This window comes from Mycteria americana, chromosome Z (genome assembly GCF_035582795.1).
Source record: "Mycteria americana isolate JAX WOST 10 ecotype Jacksonville Zoo and Gardens chromosome Z, USCA_MyAme_1.0, whole genome shotgun sequence".
NCBI classification, from domain to species: Eukaryota; Metazoa; Chordata; class Aves; order Ciconiiformes; family Ciconiidae; genus Mycteria; species Mycteria americana.
Genome location: NC_134396.1, coordinates 12,651,361 through 12,676,129, shown reverse-complemented (window position 1 = coordinate 12,676,129; position 24,769 = coordinate 12,651,361). Strand labels below are relative to the sequence as shown.

The 24,769-nt window shown below is 36.5% G+C and overlaps 1 protein-coding gene across 1 annotated transcript in view; it reads right to left on the bottom strand.

Moving 5' to 3' along the window:
- Positions 1-300: 300 nt before the first annotated feature.
- The window catches only part of IL31RA (interleukin 31 receptor A), a 41,249-nt gene continuing 16,780 nt past the window's right edge, over positions 301-24,769 (bottom strand). Inside the window, exons 5-16 of the mRNA XM_075526977.1 lie at positions 23,841-24,022; positions 22,258-22,409; positions 19,123-19,288; positions 17,120-17,202; positions 16,354-16,570; positions 14,655-14,837; positions 12,201-12,302; positions 10,661-10,807; positions 7,971-8,111; positions 6,506-6,599; positions 4,264-4,342; positions 301-3,418 (exon numbers count right to left, since the gene is read on the bottom strand). Coding sequence (XP_075383092.1) covers positions 2,819-3,418; positions 4,264-4,342; positions 6,506-6,599; positions 7,971-8,111; positions 10,661-10,807; positions 12,201-12,302; positions 14,655-14,837; positions 16,354-16,570; positions 17,120-17,202; positions 19,123-19,288; positions 22,258-22,409; positions 23,841-24,022 — 2,146 coding nt within the window. The 3' untranslated portion in view covers positions 301-2,818. The remainder of the gene's footprint in view (positions 3,419-4,263; positions 4,343-6,505; positions 6,600-7,970; positions 8,112-10,660; positions 10,808-12,200; positions 12,303-14,654; positions 14,838-16,353; positions 16,571-17,119; positions 17,203-19,122; positions 19,289-22,257; positions 22,410-23,840; positions 24,023-24,769) is intronic.

Below are 24,769 nucleotides of genomic sequence, written 5' to 3'. Positions count from 1 at the left end.
GAGAGATTAATTTTCTGCATTTTAAGGAGGGGTAGAAGTAGGCATTTTTCAGATCAGTGATGGTGAAACGAAATGAAAACTAGGAAAACCACTCTCTAGGAATAAGGACACCAGGTGTTCTATAAAAAAAAAGTACCAAAATGTTAAAGTATTATAATATCCAACCTGCCGTTGCCACTTGACATTATGAAAGTGGAGTAACTGCCCAAATACCCAATCTATTTGTGGATCCCTCTCAAAACAGGATCAAATTTCTAAATGAATATGAAAAGCTAAAATGTCTAAATGGTATATTTAGTATAAATTGACAAAAACTTTTCCATTTGCTCTCAGTTTTATTTTTTCATGGTTCACAGCATTAGTTTGAAAGACAAATTGTCAAAGGTCAGAAAGAGTACAACTCTGAATGCAAAACAAACCCATTCCAAGAAGCTGGCATTCCAAAGCACAGGCAAAAGGCAGCCCTAATTTCTGAGATGTACTGAGCCCAGTTATTGCATTACTGTTTTTCAGAGAAAATAACAGGCAAGGAAATCAGAAGTGAGGAGAGAAAAGCAGAATAACAACAGAGAAGGAAATAAAACGGGATGGAAAAGCAGGTTATTACCTACCCTCCAGAAGCTAAGAGATGTTACAGGGAGACCCTACCCAAACCACCCAGCAAGAACCTCCCCTTTCTAATGATCCCTTAAAGGCTGCATTATTTTTAGTCTTTACCTAACTCAACCATGCAACTCAGAGTATGCAGCTTTTATATGGCTGCTAAACAATTCCTAGACAGGCCCCAAAATATCTCTGAATCTGTATTTTTAAATCTTGTGATATTAAAACAAATACTGAGATTTAAGGGGAAAAGAAACTGCTGTGACTGAGTCAGTGACTTTTGAACTCTAGGAAATGGCAATGTAGCCGTGAGTAAGAAGTCTAGCAGTGAGTGAAGCAGCAGGAGCATTGACCCAGCCAAAGCCGTGTCCCATGCTCATTTCAGAGCATAACTTATCTAAGTAAGCAGGGGCTTTTAAGAACATACATACATTTTGGCTTATAGCACTGTGGTTGGGAAGTGATACAACAAACTCGGAGGGGGTGGAAATTAGTGTTGCTGTACAAGGAACATTTGCAGAAGTTGTTTTCTCATCCTTTCTTGGAAACTAAACAAACATTGCTATAAGTAAAAGCAGCTTCCAAGCTATAGATGAAAAGCCTAAATGCAAACTTTACCCTGTGTTCCCCAACACAATGCAACGTAAACTGTCTTCCTCAACACAATGCAAGTAATAGCCAATACATCCAGGGTAAGGGTCAGCCTTCTCATTCATGCTGGACAATATATTTTCCATTCTTCCACTCCTCTTCCTGCGCAGAGAGGAAAGGCTTTCTATTCCTATTCACATTTGCCTCTCCTTTTTCTATCCCCATGACTCCTATATCTTTTTCACCCCTAAAGAAGTGTGTAGTTATGTGCAAACAAGATTGACGATGTCAAGCCTTTAAATACTGCGAAAATAAAGTCTTAAAATGACTATATGCCACACGTGTCATACTGAACACTCCTTTTAACACACTTTACTTAAGAGTTGACTCTCCATCTCTTTTTTTAACCTGTCATTTAACAGATGAAATATTTCAGTATGAATTTCACAGTAATAGCCTCTTTCCTTCTGAAAAAAAATTAGGGTGATGGAGAGTTTCCTGCTTAATTGCTGCTGTATAAAATGGAAACTACAAGTAGTTCTATGACTTATCAAAATCATAAAACAAATGACAAAAGTCATAGCCTTCATGTAGAAATCTCTAATCCTAAATCAGTTACCAGACATTATCTGGGGATATTTTGTAGACTTAGTGTTTTTTCAATACTTCCCAGAAAAATAATTTCCTAAATATAAACTCAGTGCTTATTCCAACACAAGATGCTGTATTTAGTTGAATTTTTTTTTCAGTTCAAAATATCAAAAGCTCAACTGTGAAACACAGTTTTAAACTGCGATAAATTAGAGGCAAAGGAAGATAAGAAGATATCCTGCACTAAACAGAGTTTTAAAAAGCAGCAAACAAACAGGAGAGACAAGAGCAGCAAAAAATGTAGAGGATGATTAAAAACACAAGAGAAAGGGAAGGAAGCAACAAAGCCAGTATAACCCTACCTTTTCCAAACTGAAGGTAGGTCAATAGCATACACATAACAAATACCCTCTCATTAATGACAGAGAAACTATGAGCCAAATCACTCATGCAAGAGCCAGGATGCAAAAAGACAATTACTGAAATCATCTACCAAGTATTTGCGAAACAGGAGGAACACTATACATAAAACCAGATATCAAAACAATTGAGGGAAATAAGAACAGGAAAGTAGTTCTACTCCACATAACTTAAGGAAGGGTTCGGCAGATCCTGGCTCTGTTCAAGTCAGTCCACGTTTCCCCAGCAGAGCTCAGCCACGGGAACTGCTTGCCTGGGGGGAAATCAGTGAGCTGCTTTCACTGCTGGATGCTACCGCAGTAAAGAACAGTTTGTTTTAGCAGAATGATATGGGAGAAATAAGAAGAAATAAGAAAAGCTACTTCCTTTGCCTCACTACTGGCACATCTATCTGGTAAAAAAACAAAAAACAACCAAAAAAACCCCCACCCCACACTGAAAGTGAACCCTGATGGGTATAAACACAGTGCAAAAAATTACTTCAGAGATGTTCAAAGGAAGGGGGTGTTTTCATCTAAATTAACTGAGCTCAGCCAAGTTAATACGAATACATATGAGCAGTAGTGCCAAGATATATCTCACAAGGGGACTTACAAAGGAAAGTCTTCTCACATTAATGAGCTGTGGCCAGCCCAAACATGTCCAGTGTTACATAGGACTGTCCCGCGACATTTTGTTGAAAAGGAGGTAAGACAGTTGACTGGCTTTTGGGTTCACTCTTACTGTGTTCTGGCAAGTTCTCAGAAATAAGAAACTCCCTTGTTTTAACAGAATTTTTAAGGTACGGATTGAACATTGCTTTTTCACTGAAATCTTCCAGCTTTAAAACTTCTTCATTATAATTGTCTTCATTTTTAACTGAAGTCTGTTGGGATTCACATAAATCATCTTCCAGCATTTCTATGGGTTGGATTTCTTTCACTGGTATCAAAGCTGAATGCATTTGACTTCTGATATCTTGATCAGTAATTATATAAGGCATGGATGGTGAAAAACATTTAGCTACTTCATTTTCTTCATTATACAGGATCTTTTTTTCTCCATTAATCATGCCTTTTGCATTAATATCAGTACATTCAGAAACATGGTTTTCACAATTCATTAGCAGTGATCCTTCCTGACTTTCTTCAGGAAAGCAATGTTCCAAAACACTTACATCTTCAAAGTCTATAGTTTTAGCCTCAGATGTCACTCCCTTCAAAAATGAATTATTCTGTCAGTACAAAGAGATAAATTGGAAAGTTATATAGGGAAAGATAATGTATTAATTTATTTTTTTAATATATAAAATACTGCCATTTGAGCTCTGTTTGACTCAATTTTAAAAGTGCATTAATAAAGAGTTCATATGCGTTTCAGCTGGGATGCAGTTGTATGTGAATGAGTACTAAAAATGACAATGTTATTCTGTCCATTTGTTAAACACTTTCACATTAGGTTTTCTGTGCCTAATGTGCACAGAAATAAGGAGTTTCAATGAAGGCTCAGCATCAGGCTTGGACTGTTTCCATCTTTTCCACTCTAACCAGACATTTTTCAGACAAAAGTTTAAATCCCATTCTCCACAGATTACACTTTCTATGTAAACCTAATCCTATGTAAACTCCACTTCATTCAAATAAACATCAAAACTTTCATAAGGAATAAGTATCCAACAATTAAAAAAAGACAGACATGTTAGTACAATAATAAATCAAATCTTATTATATGTTGCACTACATTTTTTGTGGAGAAGGGAGGAGATATCCAGATGTGGGAATCTGACTCAGTAGACTCAATAACCTGAGCAAATTTAACTGACTTTATTTAATAAACCATGTCCACCAATCACTTTATAACTTCAAAACATTATTTCTCATTATCATACAATAATTAAATGAATATACTTTATAAAGAGGCATCTTTTCCATCAGTTTGAAATACAATCAAAAGCATTGTATAGCACTTAAACAGAAGAATGAAACTCAACAGGTTTTTTATTTAGTCATAAAATGACTGTCAGAGCAGGACTTCTCTCCATTTGATCCCTTCTTTAATACATAAAATTGCAATTATTACCATAGATGCATCAAGAGGCCACTCCACTACAATGCTCTCCGCAGGATTGGGTATATCAGGCCAGCAAGCCTTTTTCAACCTATCATTGAAAAATTAATTTTAGTCAAATGATGAAAGAAATAGATTATTAAAAATAAAATTAACAAATCTCCAGAAAGCCCAGATACTCCTAAAATATCAAACTTACACAAAGGAAGTATTTCCTATATTAACACAATCTTTTTCATTAAAATAATTTTCCCTCGCATTAATTTTTATTACAAAAGATCTCAAAAAGTAAAAATCTTGGGTTATAGAGACACTGCAGAAAAATTACTAATGCACAAAAGTTTTTTTTTTACAGTACATCAAATAATAGCATGCCAAAGTAACACTGTATACAAAACGTATTGGGATCATGTTTCAGGGTGGCTCTTCAGTGAAAAGTCACCTCAGGTAAACTTTGCTCTAGGAAAGCATCTCAAGCACTACACCACACTAGAGCTATACTGAGTTCTTATATTAACAGCAGATAAATGATGCTAACTGGCACTGTCACTTATAACTGTCCAATGGAGCAGTAAACAGGAAACAAAATTAATCACTCATTGATACTGGGTATACACATAACTGAATGAAAACCAGGCCATAGCTTGACTTTCCACATTGCAATTTGGTCTACACAAGAATATAAACACTCAACTAACATCTCAAGTATTCTCCAGAATCAAAATATAGTTTCTTACTATTGTAAAAATTCAGAATACACAACACAGATGAAGATTGTCGTGGTTTAGCCCCAGCCGGCAGCTAAGCACCACGCAGCCGCTCGCTCACTCCCCCGCAGTGGGATGGGGGAGAGAATCGGAAGAGCAAAAGTAAACTCGTGGGTTGAGATAAGAACAGTTTAAAAATTGGAACAAAATAATAGTAATAATAATCATGAATTGTAATGAGAAGGAAAACAACAAGAGAGAGAGGGGACCAAAACCCAAGGGAGGGAGAAAGAAAAAAGAAAAAAAAAAAAAAAATTATACAACCGCTCACCACCCACCAACCGATGCCCAGCCAGTCCCCGAGCAGCGATCGCTACCACCCAGCCAACTCCCCCCACTTTATATACTGGGCATGACGCCATATGGTATGGAATAGCCCTTTGGCCAGTTTGGATCAGCTGTCCTGGCTGTGCCCTCTCCCAGCTTCTTGTGCACCCGGCAGAGCATGGGAAGCTGAAAAAAGTCCTTGACCAGTGTAAACACCACTTAGCAACAGCCAAAACATCAGTGTGTTATCAACATTATTCTCATACTAAATCCAAAACACAGCACTATACCAGCTACTAGGAAGAAAATTAACTGTCCCAGCCAAAACCAGCACAAAGATGTAAAAGAGTTGGAAATCATAATTACTACTTCAGCTACACTTATTACCTGATGGTTCGCATGACAACAATTTTGGTTCTAATAGCTTAGAACACCCCAAAACAGTTAAGATTTTTAACCTTCTTATTAAGCTTCAGCCAAACAACTCAGTCACTTTTCATGCTAAAGAAAAGCACATTTTATAACCTTAAAAAGTCCTCACAGTCATCTTTGGGATGTTATAGCATCCCCATGCTCTGAGGAAGCAATTTAAAATCTGGCAGAGGACATCTGTGACAGCAGATATAAGGATTATGAATCATGTATAGATATGGATCCATACTCATGGATCAAGCATCCAAATGCTTTCACATGATGTAATTTCTAGGTTCGTTATGGCTTCTTTACAGCTGAAGGGAAGCGTCACAAACTAACAAAAGTAATATTAATGTAGCTAAGATAAGCAATAGGAGTTATGTGAAATGTGTTCTAGTGATGTACTAGCAGATATATTAAGAGTGCCTGGGAAACTTTATTTTTGGCATTATTAACTTTTCAGTAACTGACCTAAAGTATGCTCCCCTCACTTGATTGACCATGGAACTGCAAATGGCATGTAGCGTTTTCCATAAACTGATATAGGTGATATGTAAACCTGTTTCTCCTATTTCTTTTGTTCTGATCTACTGCACTTTCTAAAATTAATATTTATTTTTGGACTATAGCACATTAACTGCAGTTACAAGATAACCTAGTTATTTGTTACTCCAATTGCTTATTTTCATAATTTGACATTGGTTTGGAACCCAACAAAAGCATTTATAAGATATATAAAAATTTGCCTTTTACAAGTTAAAATTAACTGATTGCCTTCAGTTTTAGAAGGTAGAAAATGTACTCACGCATGTTTTTTCAAAATGCATGTTATCCAAAGGCCTAACAGAAACAACATGCTTAATCCAACAGGTAGAGCAATGAAAATAATATCTTCTTTATCTTTAGGGGGGAGAAAAAAAAAAAACACAGAAGTTTATAATTTCTTCATGCATTCCCTTAATACAGCTAATTTTCAACATCCAAGTCACCTAATTAGCACAATTCTAAAGAGCTCTGTCAAAGCTAGCCAAAATTACTCAGAATACTGTATGGTGCTCACTGTATGATGTGTCAAAAGACAAGTATTTTGAACCCAGCAAGTCACAGTTACTGAGCCAGAAAAGCAGCTCATGATGAGAGTTCTCAGGATCTCTCAGGAACAGATGTATTGCATTTTAAAATTTCCTTTATTTAATAGAATCACACAATAATTCAGATTGGAAGGGGCATCTGTAGGTCACTTCATCCAACTTTGAAATTAGAATCAGGTTGCTTAGGGTCATACCAAGCCAACCTCTAAAAGTCACCTAGGATGAAGAGTCTACCACCTCTCTGGGCACCTGTTGTTTTAGAGTCACCTAAAACTGCCATATAGTGCCATTTCTACCTGTTACTACAAAATAAATAGTAAATTCAATGCAGGAGATAGGTTTTAAATACACAAAAAATACAGTTACTCTGACTGAAACCGGGCATAGATTTCTGAGCGAGCTCTCAAGTACCTGCCAGAGGTAGGTACTGACAGCAATAGAGACCAGACCTCAGCATAGTCTAACTTAGTTTGCTACTTAAATGCAAGGTAACAGATGAATTTACAGGCAAAAAATAAATCAGCTTCGAGTCCCATGACAAGTTTAAGGATAGCTCATGCACTTTTTCATATTTCAGTTTGGCCACCACTGTGACAATTTATGTATGTATTGACAACATTCTTCCAGAAGTAGAAATGAGGAAGTGTCTGAACTTCTGACCTGCAGCCATCATACCAACCTCCTTGGTAAAATCTAGCTAAAATAAATAGTAAGAAATAGGAAAAGATATTTCCCCACACACACTGACCACAACCTGTGCACTCATTTATAGTTAAGCTTATATAGCAGAAGAGATACAATGCAATGCACAGCTGTTCTAAATGTAGTATCTCAGATGGAAATGTCTGCTTTTTAATAAACTGTTAGGCACACCATCACATAATTGACAGCATACAAACTGTTGCTCCCACAAACATCCATAGTATTCCACAGCTTTATCGACAGCAAAATAAAGATTTGGGGGTTTGACTTCTAATCTTGAGGTTTTAGCCTGTGAGATGATCAGTGAAAATGAGTTAAATTCAGCTAGTGTTGGTAATTCTTCCTTGTTTTGTTTAACAATAATTAAAAAAAAAAAAAAAAAAAAGAAATTAACAAATGCCTAAACAAAAATGTCCTATATTTCTTACTCCCAAATCTGTTTTTACAATAGTAATAACTAACCTGGAATATTACTTACTGAATTTCAAAGTCTTGAAGGTTTTGGGCTCTCCACTGGTTCCACCAGCTTCATTGCTTGCCATGATATAGACAGTATATTGTGTATTAGCTTGTAAGGACTTCAGTCTGTATTGCAGAACATCGGAGTTCACTGTTTCATCTTTTTAGGAGAAGATTTATGTCATAAACACACAAAATAGTGTTATATCAGAGAACTGTACACTTATTTAGCATCTTTTACAATGATAGATCACAAAGTATTTTGAAGACAACTGGAAATACAAAACCACCTTTATCAGTCCTTTGAGAGAGAAAACTTAAATTACCAAACAATGTTTAACAATGCTACTTAAAAGTTTAGGGCAAAAAACAAACCATTATGTATTTACTTTTAAAAATACATACACATTTTTTTGCTAATATTAAAGATATGCAAATTATGATCTCCTGTAGTTCATTTTATCCATGCTTTGAGAACTTTATTTCCTGGAACCTGTGCTCAGAAATTAAGAACTTAAAATAGCTTCTGCAGCTCGTGAAATTTAACTATATTTCTAGTACATGCAGTTAGACACTGATCATCCAAAAGGATGCAATCTATCAGCACTGGGATACCACCTCAATAAAGTCAGAGGAAAGCCAAAAATCAACAGGATTTTTTTTCCAAGTTTCAAAATGCTTTTCTGAATAGAACTCAATGTTTCCAATACCTTCTCCATTACTGGAATTAGTATGATGTGCTTCACTTTTGAATTTTTTTATGCAGGGCACGTATCATAACATTCTACGTCTATAAACAGTATTGTTTATAGACATGTCTACAAAAGCATGTTCATATTATGAAATTAAAGTCACTAAAACATTTTCTGGTGCATAAAGTCAAAGCCAACTCACGTCATCATTCAGTTCAGTCAAGAAACACTCAGGAAAGAGATATACTGCAATATGCCCTGAGATTAAACAAACTGAGTTCCTCTTCAATCAAGGAGGGGAAAGTGAAGTTCTAGAGTTAAAAGGCCATCAGTCACAAACTCCATGTTCTACTCTTATCAAAAAGATGTGACATCAGGGAAGCCTCAAAAAACATCACTACAGTAGGGTTTTGTCATTTAAATTTAACTTCCTTGAGTTGCTATTTAAAACTAATTTCCTAAAGAAACTCATCTGAACCCCTAAAATGGGCACTGTCTGCTTTATGCTAGAAGTAATATGGAGACATATGGCTCCATAACATGAGGCTGCATGTCTTGAGGATGACCCCGCACAAAGCAGTCAGCATTAAATTACTCAGAAACCAACATGGCAAGAAAAATTGCACGTAGAGGACTGAATCTGACAGAAATAACCAGCTTGCTCTTTCTAATTTTAAAATTACCAAGAACACTCTTGCCCTGGCTCCGAACTGGATATCCAGCAGCAACTGAACACATCACAAGATTTGTAAGTTTGAGATCTTTTTTTAAAAAAAATTATGTTAGGTGTCTGTTAACGGTGATGGCTAAAACAAAGGAGGAAAAAGAATCATTTCTGAAGCACTGAATGATCCAACAGCATTCTTCATAAACCACACAGGAAGAACAAATTTAGGTCTCCGAAACACTTCTCATAAAAGATTCTGCCGAGATTTAGGCTAGAGAAGTTCTGCATAGATAGGATTATACTGACACCTTGTATGGGTACTACTCCTGAGGTAGGAGATTAAGAATATGCTCAAAAAGTTCTGCTATCAGCCTCCAGAGCAGAAAAGCAATACCAAGCACAGAAAATCAAGCACATTTGAAGAAATTAGTCTAAAAACTATGTCCAAAGAAACTATTTCTTGGCAGCTTATTTTAGCTTCCTGGTCATCATGTGCTATTTTGCTCGTATTATAAAACTGACTGTAAAAAATAATTTTACAATAAAATTTCCACCATACAGTTCCAGAAGCTGAGGGCTTGGGAAAGGCATCCTTCCAAGGACATGCGTGGAATTTATAAATTCACTGAACCCTAACAAGGTTCAAATTAATGAATTTGCACAGGATCTATCACTCTCCAATATATTTTTAGCTCCTCTACTTCTGTCATGACTTTTTTCCATTGGCTTCAGAGATGTGTCACAATGGAAGAGGGATTTGAAGATGGAGGGAGACTAATACACATGTAAAAGGGAAAACAGCAAGTATCTGACAAATAATACTCTCTAATTTGGCATTATCCTGCAAATTTAATTTTTTTACTGTTAACAGAGAACAATCTGCAAAGAGCCTCTTATATACAGGTTTCCATCCTGGTCTGGAAAGGGAAGAGAAATGATAATGCTGCCATACACTGACTAAATTTATCACCTGGAGATTTGCATCTGAGAAGCAGAAAGGATGATGCGGTCAACAGTCATGGCTATATTACCATGGATAGTACAATACTAATAGTAAAAAAGATTCATTGAGAGTAAGCAGTGCTGTACACAATAAGTTCAGAACAAAGAGACTGAGCAAGAATACATGTGTAGTATTAAAGCAAGCACTATTAACTAGAATACCCCATCATTTCAATTAAACCTAAAAAATTTTTTAATCTTTATGTAAGCCACATTTTAGTACCAGTATTTTCAGACATATTTGTAACATACAATACCAATATGTGCTAATAACTATGAAAATAACTATCTTCAGACAGCAGATTGTCATAACCCTGTTGAAAGCATTGACGTTTAATGTATACTTACTCAATTCTTTTCCATCTTCAGGTTTATAAAATATTGTATAGTTACTGATAAATCCATTTCTTTTATCCTTTGAAATCTCCTTCCATTTTATTGTAACTTCATTTTTCCCAGGAATGCCTGTGTCAGCCACAGGTCCTTCTGATGGCTCTACACAGAAGCATTATAAATTAGAAAAACTAGTAAAATAGTCTAAGGATAACCTAATGTTATCCATCTGTGTTACTTCACGTATACCAGTAACATTAAGGGCAACAAATGTACAAGTAAATATGTCATCTTAGTGCTCTGATACAGCCCTTAACTTTTCTCACCGTCTTTAATGTGCGATTTCTTCTGATAATACTTCCCCACATCTATTCTGGCGTTTGCATAGTTCTCACTGTTACTGCATCCAAATACCTCAAGATCATCAAAAGGCTCTATCCTCACAACATCAGAGATCAAGAGGTGAAACACCCTTATGCACTCATGGGGGAACTCAGGTGCAAGGTCACTGTGTATACAGGACATCTCTGGCTGAGCTGAGATCCAGCTGGGGCCTCCAGCACGCCCAGTCTTTCCCATTACATTAGACGGTCTTTCTACTTATGCAACACAACCTCGTGTGCGTTGCTCGTGACTTTGAACCAAGAGTTCTCTGTGCTTCAGTTTTAAAACAAATATCTTCCTTCTCATTCTCTGACAACCTTTAATACTGTCACAGCTCCCTATAAACAGGAAAGCACTCGAAACAAAGTTCTAATTGTGCTAGTAAGTATTACTCAAACATACAACACTCCATTACCTTCTCCTAGTAATTAATGCTGTTTAGCAGCACATTGTAGTATGTGTGATCGCACACCTGCGTAGACCTATATATGCACACACGCAAATTGACATTTTCACCTGAAATCTTAAAATTACCAGTAAACTACATTGTTATAGCTGGCTGTATAAATCACTGAATTCACATTAAACTTCTACAAATACAGAAACCTTCCTCCCCTCTGCCCCCAAAACACTATTTCATCCATGGTTTCTATCCAATTGCAAACGTCATGGCTTCTTACCATTTTTTATATGCAGGACTGCAAATATTTTGTTACATTATAAAATTTAACAAAAAGCAAGCTTGTCAAACCATCTGTTTTATTCTGTGAGTAGAATTTCCTCATATATTGGGACTGGTAAATGTAGTCAAGCATTGAAGTCTAATTATATATCTAAATGAGCTGTAACATTTAAGAGAGAGCCAGTTTAAAGAACTGTTTCATGTATGTGGCTATACTCTTTCCAAAGTGCTTTGTATACAGTACGTAAACTTTACAACAAATTAGTGGATTCAAGCAGCAATGTACCTGTATCACAAGATACAAATTTTCTTTACTGAACAATTCAATAGCTGATCTACGAACAGAAATCAGGAAGCCCAAATCCTGCTTTTTTTCAGCATCTGCATTTCTCTTTCAGTAATGCCAGTACCAAACTGCTCAAAGATAATACACCTTCAGAGACAGACTACAACACACCTTTCACAACATTATTGGTTTAAAATACGTACTTTTTTCTTGAATATACGTTTGTATGGAATACGGAGCTGCTACTTCATTTCCATAGAGAGGATACACTGAGATGTTATAGCATATAAATGGTTTAAAGTTTTCTGTAAAGGAAAAAAAGGAATATTTACATACAATTCTCTGTGTGAAATTAATACAATGAAAGTAGAATAAATCACAGTGCAGTTCTAAATATACTGTTACAGACCTCTATGTTCTTCAACTTTTTAGCAAGCACAATATATGCTTATTGCCTCGAATGCTCATTACTGACCTTAACGCAATGGATTTTATTCAGTAGTATTCATAAGAGCACTTGGTTTCTGACTCATTTTTCACTAGAAATATTTTGAATGGGTAATTATACTTCAGCCTTACACAGCTTCTCTATACAAAGCCACTTATTAATCTAGTAACAGTTTACAGTTTTGAAGGAAGTTTTTATTTTCAAATAACCAGTATAAAATGATACTTCTAGGAATATTTTTAATTTCACATATCTTTAGATTTACTGCTCTGCAGAAGAGTTTTGTCTCATGCACCAAACAGCTTAAAAGGCACAATGGAGCCTCAGCTCTTAACTCTACATTGATGTTCCAGTTATGCCAACTGCAGATCTGCTTCTAACCAGCTTGACTCAAAAGTACAATTGTACAAGTGAAACCTCTGCAGTAGAATTTTATGTTTCAAGACATAGTTCAAGCTTCTGGAAATGAAGTTTTGAACTCTGAACAATCTAGCAGCCAAGTAATCAACAGGGTGCACCCGCTACTTACAAGCGACTCTCATCAACTCTGAGAGGACACATCTGTTGCTTTACATCCTGTGGGATGAAACCACTGTACAGGGTTTCCTAGACCATTCCTCCTCAAGCTCTGCAGCTTGTTCAGCAAGAATAATGGCTATTGACAGATCCCTGCATTGTATCAGCTCTCTGCTGCTTTTTCAGTCCCTTAAACCTATTGCAACCCAGCAAAAGTTATGATGGCCCACGTCGTCCTTAAGATAACTCCACAAAAGAATGCCAGAATCAGGCCCAAATAACAGTAAGTCTGAATTTGCCTTGGCATTTCTAATGTGACTTGTGCTTAGGGTAAACAACGATCTCCCAATAATGCTGAGGAGGAAAGTTGGTTTTTTTATATATTGAGAACAGCTATAAACAGCATTTGTTCCTCATAGTAAATTGCTGAAATAGTGCAATTTTCAGCATAAGACTCAAGACTCACCCATCTCAGTTCAACGTGTACAAAACTGCTCTTGAATTTTCCTTCAAGCAGATTTTTGTTTAATTTGTTTTACTGTAGCACAGAAACAGTATGTAAATCACTGTTGTCTGAGCCAGTAAGACAAATTTCATGGGCAAGCTAGCTATATTCATCATTAATGAACCAAATGTTCCTTTTCAGTTTAGAAAATGCAGGGTATTTGTCCTCTGAAAACTCCGGAAATTCTTTTTCTTGATGTAGGATTCAGAAAGATCCTTATATGAACAAGAACTGCTTTCAAATTTGATAAATTTAATTTCACTAATGGAGAACCAAAGAACTAATAATCCAAAATTCACTTATCACATATATTACATATATTATATTTAATATTTTCACCATTATTCATGTGTTTGTTAAAAAAAAATCCAAATGTATAAAGAAAAGCAGATGCATTTCATTAGCTAAAAGTAATGTGCATGAGATTCACATCAACATTCAATGTGCAAAGGCAAAACTGTGAACTCTGCACATTATTTGGTTTTTCCTTGAAACTACATACACATAGGCAAAACATTACTACTTAGAGAGATTATTTGTTAAAAAAAAAAAGACAGCCTCTAAAACAAAAAAGTGTGTAGATCCTCACCTATTTGTCAGTGCATCATAATGCCACTGAAACCTCTCAGAAATGCCTTAGGTCATAATACAAATGTGATACTTAACATGCCAGACTGACCAGTAACTCCACTTGCTTGTTTTGAAGTGGAATTCTCGCTCAAATCCTCTCTCAGGTTTCTTGCTCTCTAACACACATGAAGGCACATGACCTTTCCCATCTTCAAATTCATTTTTCTGGTTCTAGATTTCTCTGCTAAAATAGTGTACATCTGTCATAGGTCTCCCTACTGAAGATTCGTAAGACATGAGCAAGACATGAGCAAGATTTTATGTGGCATAAGATCAAGCCACAGAAGTGCTTAAACATGAAAGGTGTTGCCTAATCTTATATGGGAGCAAACACCATCTTGCACATTGCATGAAAATTTGAGAGAGTTAAAATTGCTATTAAATTACATGCAAAGATTTCAATAATGCACGTAATACTACTGTTATTTTTTTAAATGGTCTGAGGAAAGCTGGATGAGTTCATCCTTGTTTTTTCTTTTCAGTCTACCTATAAATAAATATACATAAATACATATATATCTGTACATTGTTACAGCTGTAACTGATAAATGAACATACTTTTGTTACTTTTCCAGTGTGTAGAATTTGATACGTATTGCCATGATCTACCAAAAGGATCCGTCTCCACTTCCTCATACCACTCAACTACATATTCGGTTACTTCTGGTTCAGAGGCTATCCATTCCACAACCACTTCTTCATTTGTTGTAAAGGTCCTCACTGATTCAACAACCTGAGAAGCTAAAAATTTAACAGAAAATGTCAGCAATTCTATCTTCATAAAAACTGCAGCAAGAAAACAATTCAATTATAGCAAGCTGAGATTGCTTCTTTAGAAGAGTATGGGACTTAGTCAAGGTTGAAAAAAAAGGTTTAAAAAGTTACTTTATACCTACATTCACAAGCATGTACTCAAAATACTTTAAAATGAAGCATATAAGAACTGTTACAACGAAAGGGGGGTGGGGGAGGATTGAGGAGATGATACTCAAGGAGATTTACACATACAGAATCAAAGACCAGTCTCTCTTAGGATCTGAATTTTACAATTTGTAAAATTTTACAAACCAATTAACTACCAGTTTTACAGGTAGTGCAGATAAGGAAGTTTTGATTGAGATGACAAAGGCAACAGGAAAACAGTAAATCAAGTCAGCAAGGTCATGAATGACAGCGAAGCAAAAGTGAACCATCAACCTGCAGAACAGAGGTAATGAAAGTCTGAGTGAAAACCCAACCTGGCAAAGCAGAGGGGAAAAAAAGACCTGGTGAAGCAGACAGAAGAGAGGTGTCTGTAGGGACAAAAAAAAGCATGTCACAGCATGGAAAAATCAGAAAAACATTTATTGTGGGATACAGAAGTAGATAGAGGGGTAGTCAGCAACCTCCGGGACAAGATGACATCACGTCTGCATATCCAGCTTTCTGCTTAGACTGGAATTTGACTGAGCAATTCCAGGGGGACACTTGCACTTACGTCATGAACAACTGATGTAGGAGAAGTGACTCAAGTGTGTCAAATGCAACCTCTCTTCCAGGTCATGGGTAGGCAGCAGGATGTTGCAATACAAGGCTCACAGAGATATCAGAATTAAACGTAAGAGCCAAAGAACATAACTACTGTGCTAGAGGAGACCAGCTTCCTGACCCTGGCAGTGGGTAGGATGGGGTACTTTGGGAATGCGTATGAAATGAGAATAAACACAATGTTTCTCTCTCTGCTTCCACTGACGCACCCTAGGGACTTCTATTAAACACATCTTTGAATGATGTTGTTAAATGCACTGCAATTAATGCCCCGTGGTAACCAATTTTATGACCTAGTAGAGGGATGAAACAGAATTGGATGGGACTCTATACATTTATTTGGGAGGTCCAAGGTTAAAAAAAAAAAAAAAAAAAAAAATCAAAAAACCCTCAGAAAGTAATAAAATAGAAATTCTAATAAGACATCAGAAAGTGCTGATGTCTTAACAATTATATCTCAAAACAAAAACCCCAACAATTATTGTCTATAACAAAAACATGACGTGATAGCAAAATACGACAACGAGATAATATTGTTCTAGTAAAAAGTAATGGACTGCACAGCTTTGTATATAATACAGTTATATAGAGAGAGATACAGATATAGATAGATCTATGACAAAAGTCCTTAGCACAATTTTGCTTCCCCTATAAGAGAACTTAAACAGATGTCAGGAAGATCATTTTTTTGTTAATGAGAAAAATATATCATGATATTGAGAAACCTTACTTTTTTCATCAGTGGATGGAATCCTCAAAATAGCTTCAGGAGAATTTCCAGCAGAGTTATAGGCAGTAACAGATATTATATATGCCTCTTCATTTAAAAGTAAAATAATTTTCTTATCGGTAGTGATGTTTGTCATTTTAAGTGCAGCATTGTGTTCTGGAAAATACTGTATTTTGTAGCCTAAAATTCTGCCAGAAGGTGGAAAGCTGTTTAATGCCTATTAAAAAAATATGCAGTAGTAAGTGTTTCACAGTGTTATTTGTATAGTCAAAGGTATATACTGTATTAAAGAACCCAGATAAAATTACAAAATGATTATACTATATCTAGAAAAGCAAGGTACTTTCTGCAGTCCCATCTTCAGGACAGTCAGCTGCAACATTTTCATTGAAGGAGAGGTTCAAAAGTCAAATACTGAGATTTGAAACACACAGAGCCTCTGGTCACTCTACTAGAAGATTAAAGTGAATTTAAACATAGCTTAGGTAAGCCGTATTATTTAAGAGCAGTTGTAAGGACTTTCAATCAGATTTTCCAGTGATCTGAACACAATTAAACCCTTCCTTTCTGCACAGATTACAAAACTCTATTCATTTCCTGTTCAGTAAACATAAGCCTTTTCAATTCTGCTTTAGTTCAGTGAGGTTTTTTTCTGATGACAGCAAAACCCCCTAGCATTTATATGTCCTAAAACACTAAAACACTTCAATGCAACATCAGCTGAAGGACACCAATATGATTATCAATTCACAAAAAGAGTATATACCTTCCACATAAGATGTACAGATCTGCTTCCAGCTGGGTGTGAAGACTCAATTACCCTCCACAAATCCACTTTTTCTGAAGGAGCTATTTAAAGACACAAAAATATCTTGAAATTTGTTGTTATATTAAAAAGGTAATGTAATATGGTAAAAACAATCAAAAGGTTTCAAAAATACAGTCTGAGAGCAACTTATTTTTAATAAGTTTTCCCTTGTGTAATGTTGTGCCTTTTTTCCCTAATTAGTACAGTTACTCTCTTCCCATAAGTTTCCTTCTGCTTTCTTTTATTTGTTAAGTTCTAGAGGAGATTTCCTGGTCTTGTTTTATAACTGGCAATTTAATTTCTCTGCTTACAATTCATTTTATTGGACATATTTGCTACACTACATTTCTGCTACTATCCTACTGTGGGATAATTGCTGAGGTGACTTAGAAATTAAACTTATATTCACACTTTTAGGTAAGGCACACTATTGAAGAAGCTTCCCAGGTGGAATGCAGCTGACATGCAAGGAATCCATTCCATGGAAGTTCCCTAGGCCTGCAACTTTAGACGTCGGTAATGCCAGGGGAACTTGGTGTGCTGACTCTAAGAGGCGCTGCCCGGAGGGTGGAGCGGTGTGGAGATGCCGCGGCCAGGCTCTGCGATTATATGGGAACTTAAAGGTGTCATGGAACTGATAAGCTGCATATTTACTACCCCGGGCCAACAGCCTGTCACATTTTTGACAAAATACTGTCCTTTTGGTGAACTTTGCTCATTATAACATCATTATAATACCAAAACACACCTCCATCCCAAAGGCTACCCGTCTCCAAGGTGCGACCACCCCTCACTGAGCTTGCGCTCTGAATTTTCCTAGCTTATACCTTTAAAAGCGAAGCGAGAAAACTTTACACCAATCCTAACCAGAGGTATGTATGACTAGAGTCACTCAAGCTCCACCTGAAAGGTGAAAAATAGTATAAAATAGCTTGAGAGAGAGAGAGAATGTTAGGGAAGACACCATCATGTACCACTCTGATGTTTGGGATCAGTCGACGGGCTGAGCCTCTCTTCCGCCCCTTGGGACGCCTTTGGGTAAGAGTCGAACACTTGGTTATACCAAGTGCCTCCCTGGGAAACTTAGAAATCTCTATAGTTGCCTTATTATCTTTTAACGCGTTTGTAGCCGGCAGTGTTACTCATATTCTTGGTATTTGCACGTGCTTTGCAGACAGTGAATTTATCACCAGTAATCCAAAGTATGCGTGTGTCTGTTGCTCTAATAAACTGCACTCTTCACTGATCTAGCCATGGTAGTTCTCATTGAACACGACCAGACTCTTTATGTGTGGCCGTGACAGTTCATGCAACACGACTAGACTGGGGGTGTGAGCGCGTTATTAGTGAATCCGTAATCGTGAAGTTCAGTACGCTGGACACGACTGGACTTATAACGTTGTAAATTAATGCTGTCACCTTAGGGAAAGCTCTCAGAGGGCTCTGGTTCTGATAAGTGGCTATACACAGAGTCCTTAGAAAATAAACCATTGACCAAGTCTGAGACTAAGACTGGACCTAGCCGCAGCTAGACTCCTCTCTGAGAAGGAGTTGAGAAAGCAAGGGGGTCCTGTCTGAACCTCATGACTCAACGGGAGGGTTCCCCCCCCGCCACTCCTCAGACTCCTATTTGTATGCGACAGTAACTCTTAACGCAACACCTACTTAGCAATGTTCAGTCTCTATCTACACTCTTAATTTCTCCTCTCTTCACTGTCTGTCTGTTCACCCATTTTCTTCCTCAGCCCTATGTTGTTTGTATCACCTTTCAAATCTCCTCCACTCCTTGCTCTTGTCTTTCAGTTTTCCTTCTTCTATATTGAAACAAAATACACGTGTTCTGTTTAAACAATAGAATTCTAAATTCAATAGACTGATATGCTGAAAATACAGTTTTCCATTATTAAATCCTAAGGCCCCAAAGTATAACCAAAGAAAAACTCACTAAATACTTAGCCTACCTTTCTCTTCTGTCCTTGCTGTTTTCCCTCTACTCCATTCACTCCAGAATATTGACACAACACTGATACACCGAATGGCAACTGAATATTCTGTGGAGTCCCACAGACCTGTGAGATTACATGATCCTATTTTCTCTGCAGAATTCAGTGGGACAGTGACAAATTCCTGAAAGTAGATGCATGAACAAAAATTACTTCCTATAAAATTGCGTGCAGATATATGACTTAGTGTTTAAAAAACCACAAAGGATGCAGTTTTCATGTTTCCCACCTCACTCCTCTGAAACTCAAAATTATTTGTTTCATATTTCATTTTTCTGTGTAGCATCTTCATTTTTCCTGTAAAACTCTGGGGTCTGAAAAACTTGAGCCAAAACTAGGTCTGTACTGACCGACGTGTGGCTTGAAGTGTGGGCAGCTCACACGCGATTCTAGAGCAGCTGTGCTGGCACAGGAGGTGCTGGATGACTGCAGTTGCCACTGGTGGGAAGCAACTGGATATTGCTAAAGCCAGTATAATCATAATGTCCTGGATACAGCTCCACCTCACAGCAGAAACATCCCTGGGGAAGCAGGGATCACCTGCGCCTTATGAGGCAACTGGGTACTTGTTTCTTTTCTTGTTTTTCTTTTCTGATTTACAGGGTCTTCTAGCTCTTAACCATGTAACAGTGTGGCTGTAGGCCATCCCAAATATTATCAGCATGTTATTATAATCAAAACACCAATTAAAACACAGAAAATTCTGGTCCCAGTAGAAAAAAAGAAAATGGAGCCTTTAAGTGGTGAAGGAAGACAAGACTATGAGAAATAACTGATGCGATATCTTCTTGGAAAAGTAACGACAAGGTGAGTAATTTCCTCATCTTAAAAGGAGCCCACTCACATCTCACTGATGGAAGTCAGAAGCTAGATTGTTGTTCCAAAACAAAAGGTGAAAGAAGACATGAAAACTGGGAATTGGAGTTGATGCATCAACTCAACTGGACTGACAACAGGAAGTAGGAAAAAACACCAGGAACTATAGAAAGATTTAAGTGTTTGTGTACAGAAGGACTGATATAATCACTACACCAATATTAATGTCTTCTCTTCCAAACTGCAAAAATTAATCAATAATTAACAACTCTCCTCTCAAATTTCAGATGACTGAAACAGAGAGACACTAAAATAAATGTTCAAGCTAGCTAAATTCTAAGAAGGTCAGCAAAGATAAGTTTTAGAACAAGGAAAATTCCCTCTTGGGACCCAAATTGAAGTAGTAATGTCACACAGATTGACAACAGGGCCAAAAACCTGTGAAGAAATTCTTGTCTTCTACCAGTTGAACCTTCCAACGAAAAGTGAATCAAACTATAACAATACAAAATGCAGACACCCACTCCTTCAAACACCATAATGGGAAGTACACTGGCTAATGAAACTGAAAATTTTAGTCCATTCTGATCTCAAGAAACTCATCATCAAAAAAAAGAAAACTGCTTACATGAGAATGAATTCAGGGATCTACAAACCACTGCTAGGTGACAGACTCTTTAGCCAACCTGCAACAAAAAGGGCTTCAAAACTATCATCAACCTCCTGCAGAACCTGACATAGAATTGCAGACACGCCAGACTAGCTTTTAGTTACTTGCCAAAAGGCTGTTAACAATACTTAATTATTATGAGAAACTTACTATACACGAGTAGAAAGATAAGCCATCTGTTTTTCCCTCAGTAAAAACAGTTCACAGCGAACTACTTAGATTGTTTTGGTAGGAAGCCTTAAAAGGTCAATAAAATATCTGTCATTTGCTCAAACAATTTTTTTTTTTGCATGTATGTGCTGACAGACAGAAAAACAGCTCCTAAACAGCTCCTAACTGATGGTTTGAGGCTGTCTTTGTTGGTCATTGCCACTGGATTGGCTACAGACAAAACTATGAATCATGCCTGTCTAAAATCCTACAGAAATAAACTCACTGGATTTTTGTCTTTAGTGATCACAGCTCCCATTTTTTCTCTACAATGTCTGTGGAAAAATGCAGGTAAGTTCTGAGGAAGAAAATAGATGTAGACTGTATTTGATAGTGAAAAAGTAGACAGGTGATTTCTTATGCAGGTGCTGGCAAACAGACACACAATAATGCTGTAATTTCGCAAAGATGTGAATGTTTTCAACATTTTGGAAGGATCTCATATGCACATAAACATGAGAAGGACACCAGTGTCTTGACTCCAAAGGGATAAACATCTTGAACAGGTCTTTTAAATAAATATTAGTTCATTTTCTACTGTCCCGGGTGGACCTGAGCCATCCTGTCCATCAGATCATCCCGAATATTATATCCTGGATCCACCAACTAATATGTCATATCTACAGTAAAGATGCTTGCCACTAGAATGTGAGGAGGATGCTAATTAGAAACATCTTTAGTATCAGGAATTTTTTTAAAGCTCTGAGGACTACCATTACTGACCCTGATGAATTCTTCTCTCCCAGAATCACACGTTTAAAGTATAAAATAGTAAAGTCAAGGCTGACATCTCAGTTTAATGAACTTAAAAGAACAAGCCAAGCATCTTGGCCCATTCTTAAATTTGGAAGAGGAAGCACTAAGACTGCAAACACAATCACTTCCATACTGAGGAGCATTGGAATAGGCCATCTGAAAGAAGCAAATTACTAAATACTGTTTTTTCTATAACTGTTCCATGTAAGTGTCAGAAAGACAAACTCAGAAAAATAACTTCCCTTATTTTCCATCTTGCAAAATTTATACCTTAGTTCACTTGAAAATTAATGTATCATCAGTCCATCTTAATCTGATTCAACTATTGTGGTTGGAAGTAAATGCTGTTTTCATCACCAGAATGCAACAGGAAAATAAAATATTTTGACTGTGTGTGCAAACCCTTAGCCTTACACAGAAATACATTCAGAAGTATGGCATGTACCAAAACAGACATCGACCAAAAGGAAGAGAACAATTAATCCTAGACAACAAAAAAATGACCTTATGCTCCACTAAAATAACAAGGTTTTAATCAGTATTTACAACTACTTGTTGCCTTTTTTCTATTAAGCCTTTTATAACATTAAGAAATTAGTCACAAAGAAGCTAACATTCAGAAGAAAATTTAGGTAGCTTACCGAAGAGTTTGAATACAAATTTCTGTATTGAACCTGGCAAATGAAATTTTGTGAAGGGATAATCTTCTCAGGCATTTTCCAGGTTACTGTAAGCAACTGCTTTATACCAGTGATTTTTTTAACTGAAAGTATTTCAGGAGGTTCAGATTTCTCTAGAATGGAGAAACAAAAACATTAGCAGGGGAAAATGCTTCTATAAAAGTTCAGAATTGCTCCATCTGTGTGTGTTCCAGTAAGTTTAATTATCATCCCAATAACATACATCCTATCAGAGTATTCACATGATGGTCTATTTTATAGACATAACTCTACATATGGGAAGTTATCTATAAGAGAGGTTGCACACAACTGATTTCATGCTGACAAACCCTCTCTCAAATGGGTGTGCAGATTTCTTTCATCTGTATCAGCACCAAAGGATGCTACTCGGAGACAACAGCAGGGAAAAGAAACAAAGCAGAGCTGCAATGCCAAAGTCAAGTCCGAACTGCAGATGAGGGAAGAATTCAGTTGAAAAGGATTTGCGTGGGAGAGAAGCGTGAAGGAGACGACGGGAAAAGAATGGATTAGCACTGAGAAAAAAAGGTGGCTGGTACAGAGGATGTAGACAGTAATGAGGAGCCACAGCAGGCCTGAACACAGGGAGCAAAGGAGCATATGGCTGGAGAGCTGATGGAGTGCTGCAGCAAAAACACTCGGTTAAAAGGGCTGTTGATTAACTACACCAAAATGAACAGAGGAAAATGCAGCACAGCACAGAAGAAGAGGTAGACAAAACATTATTATCGCTCCTGGGAATTACAGAACAGGTGGTTTTTTAACATCCTAACCAGAAAGTAGAATAGCAGAGTAAATGATGGGCAGACCTGGAGGAATGACAGCATCACTATTCATTTACAGCCAGATATTGTACTGACGTCTCGTATCACTCAAAAATACAAAAGTACAGTCCAAGTACCAATTAGTTTGACAAAAAGTTTTAGTATATGGCCTTTACTTGTTAATAATTAAAAACTTAGTAATTTATAATGGCTACATCAGGCATTAGCTTAAAAAAATATTGTTGTAGTTAGACATTTCATAGTATGAATACAGCACACTATCATTTTTCACCACCTCTCAGTAAGACCATGAAATTGCTGAAAATTGCTGCTGTACCACCAACCAGTTTGAAGAATTTTACATGGAAAGGACATCAATTAAAACATAACAAGAGACTTGCTTCAGCTAAATTGGAAGCATCCAAATTTTGATGGAAAAAAATTGGGAAGGATGAAACATTTTATTAAACCCTAAATGTAATTTCAGAGACTTTGTAATTTTAGCTAACAATTAAAATCAGATGGCACTTCAAAACTGAAACCAATTTAAAACCAAATGAAACCCAAATAATGGTTTCAAAACTATTATATTGAAAAATTATTTTTTCATTATTTTCTTCTATGTATACCAACTTTGATTATGCAATTTGTTTCAGGGTTCTCTAACCTGTATGCTACAAGGAGGGAAAAAGAATTGGGGAGGGTGCAGTCAGCTGAACATACACTGCTTTACCTTTATTCAACTCTTTTTTTTTTAATTACCTATTTTTTCCATAGGTATAGGAACACAATCTGATGAGGCTTCACCCAAAACGTTTTCAGCTTTCACCTGAAAACAGAAAGAACTACTATATGGAGTATCTGGATAGTAAAATGAGCATGACTCCGTTTTGCTTTGGCAGGAGTGCACTGTATTTGGAAGAGGCACCCTTCCTTCTGTCATCCTAAAAAACAAAAGAGAAAAATAAAAGGAGTTAGAGGATTTTCTTAGAATAACTCAAACTGATTGTTGGGTTACAATTTAATTATTATTTATATGTTTTTGAGGCTGCAGGACATTTTTACCAGTGAGCATCTCCTTAGATGATATGTTTGTGCAAACAAATGCTCTTTCCTAATGGCACTGCTCCTGCAAATGCATATAAATAGTCTGCACAGACTCAATTAGTTTTAACGGCAATTAGTAAGACAACTTTCCAGGAGTAGTAATGAAAAGTAAAAATGCCTTAATAGGGGATCCACATGCTATTATTATTTCAGATTAAAATCTCAAAGAGAAGTGAAATTATGTAACTCCACACAAGACCTCCTTTAAAAATATAGAGATAGATATAGCTAGTAACACGTGCCATATGGAACTATATAATAACAACCTTCTATTCATCTTTAAAATATAGAATAAAGAAAAGCCAAATTGTGCCACTGCCAAACTATTACAAGGTAAGAGAAATTTGACAGATTTTTCTGAAAGAACACACTGATAATATGCTGTCTTTACAGCATATACTTTCATAATAAGTAGCGTGGGATGCAAAACTAACAAAATTTGTCTCATTTTACTGACCCACAGAGAAATTCTTCAACAAATAAAAACACATATATAGGACCTGTGTTAAATATTTCATATTATGCAGTAAGCAAGCAGATCATTCGTGTAACTCAAAAAACAAGTTTGAGGCTGGTATTTCATG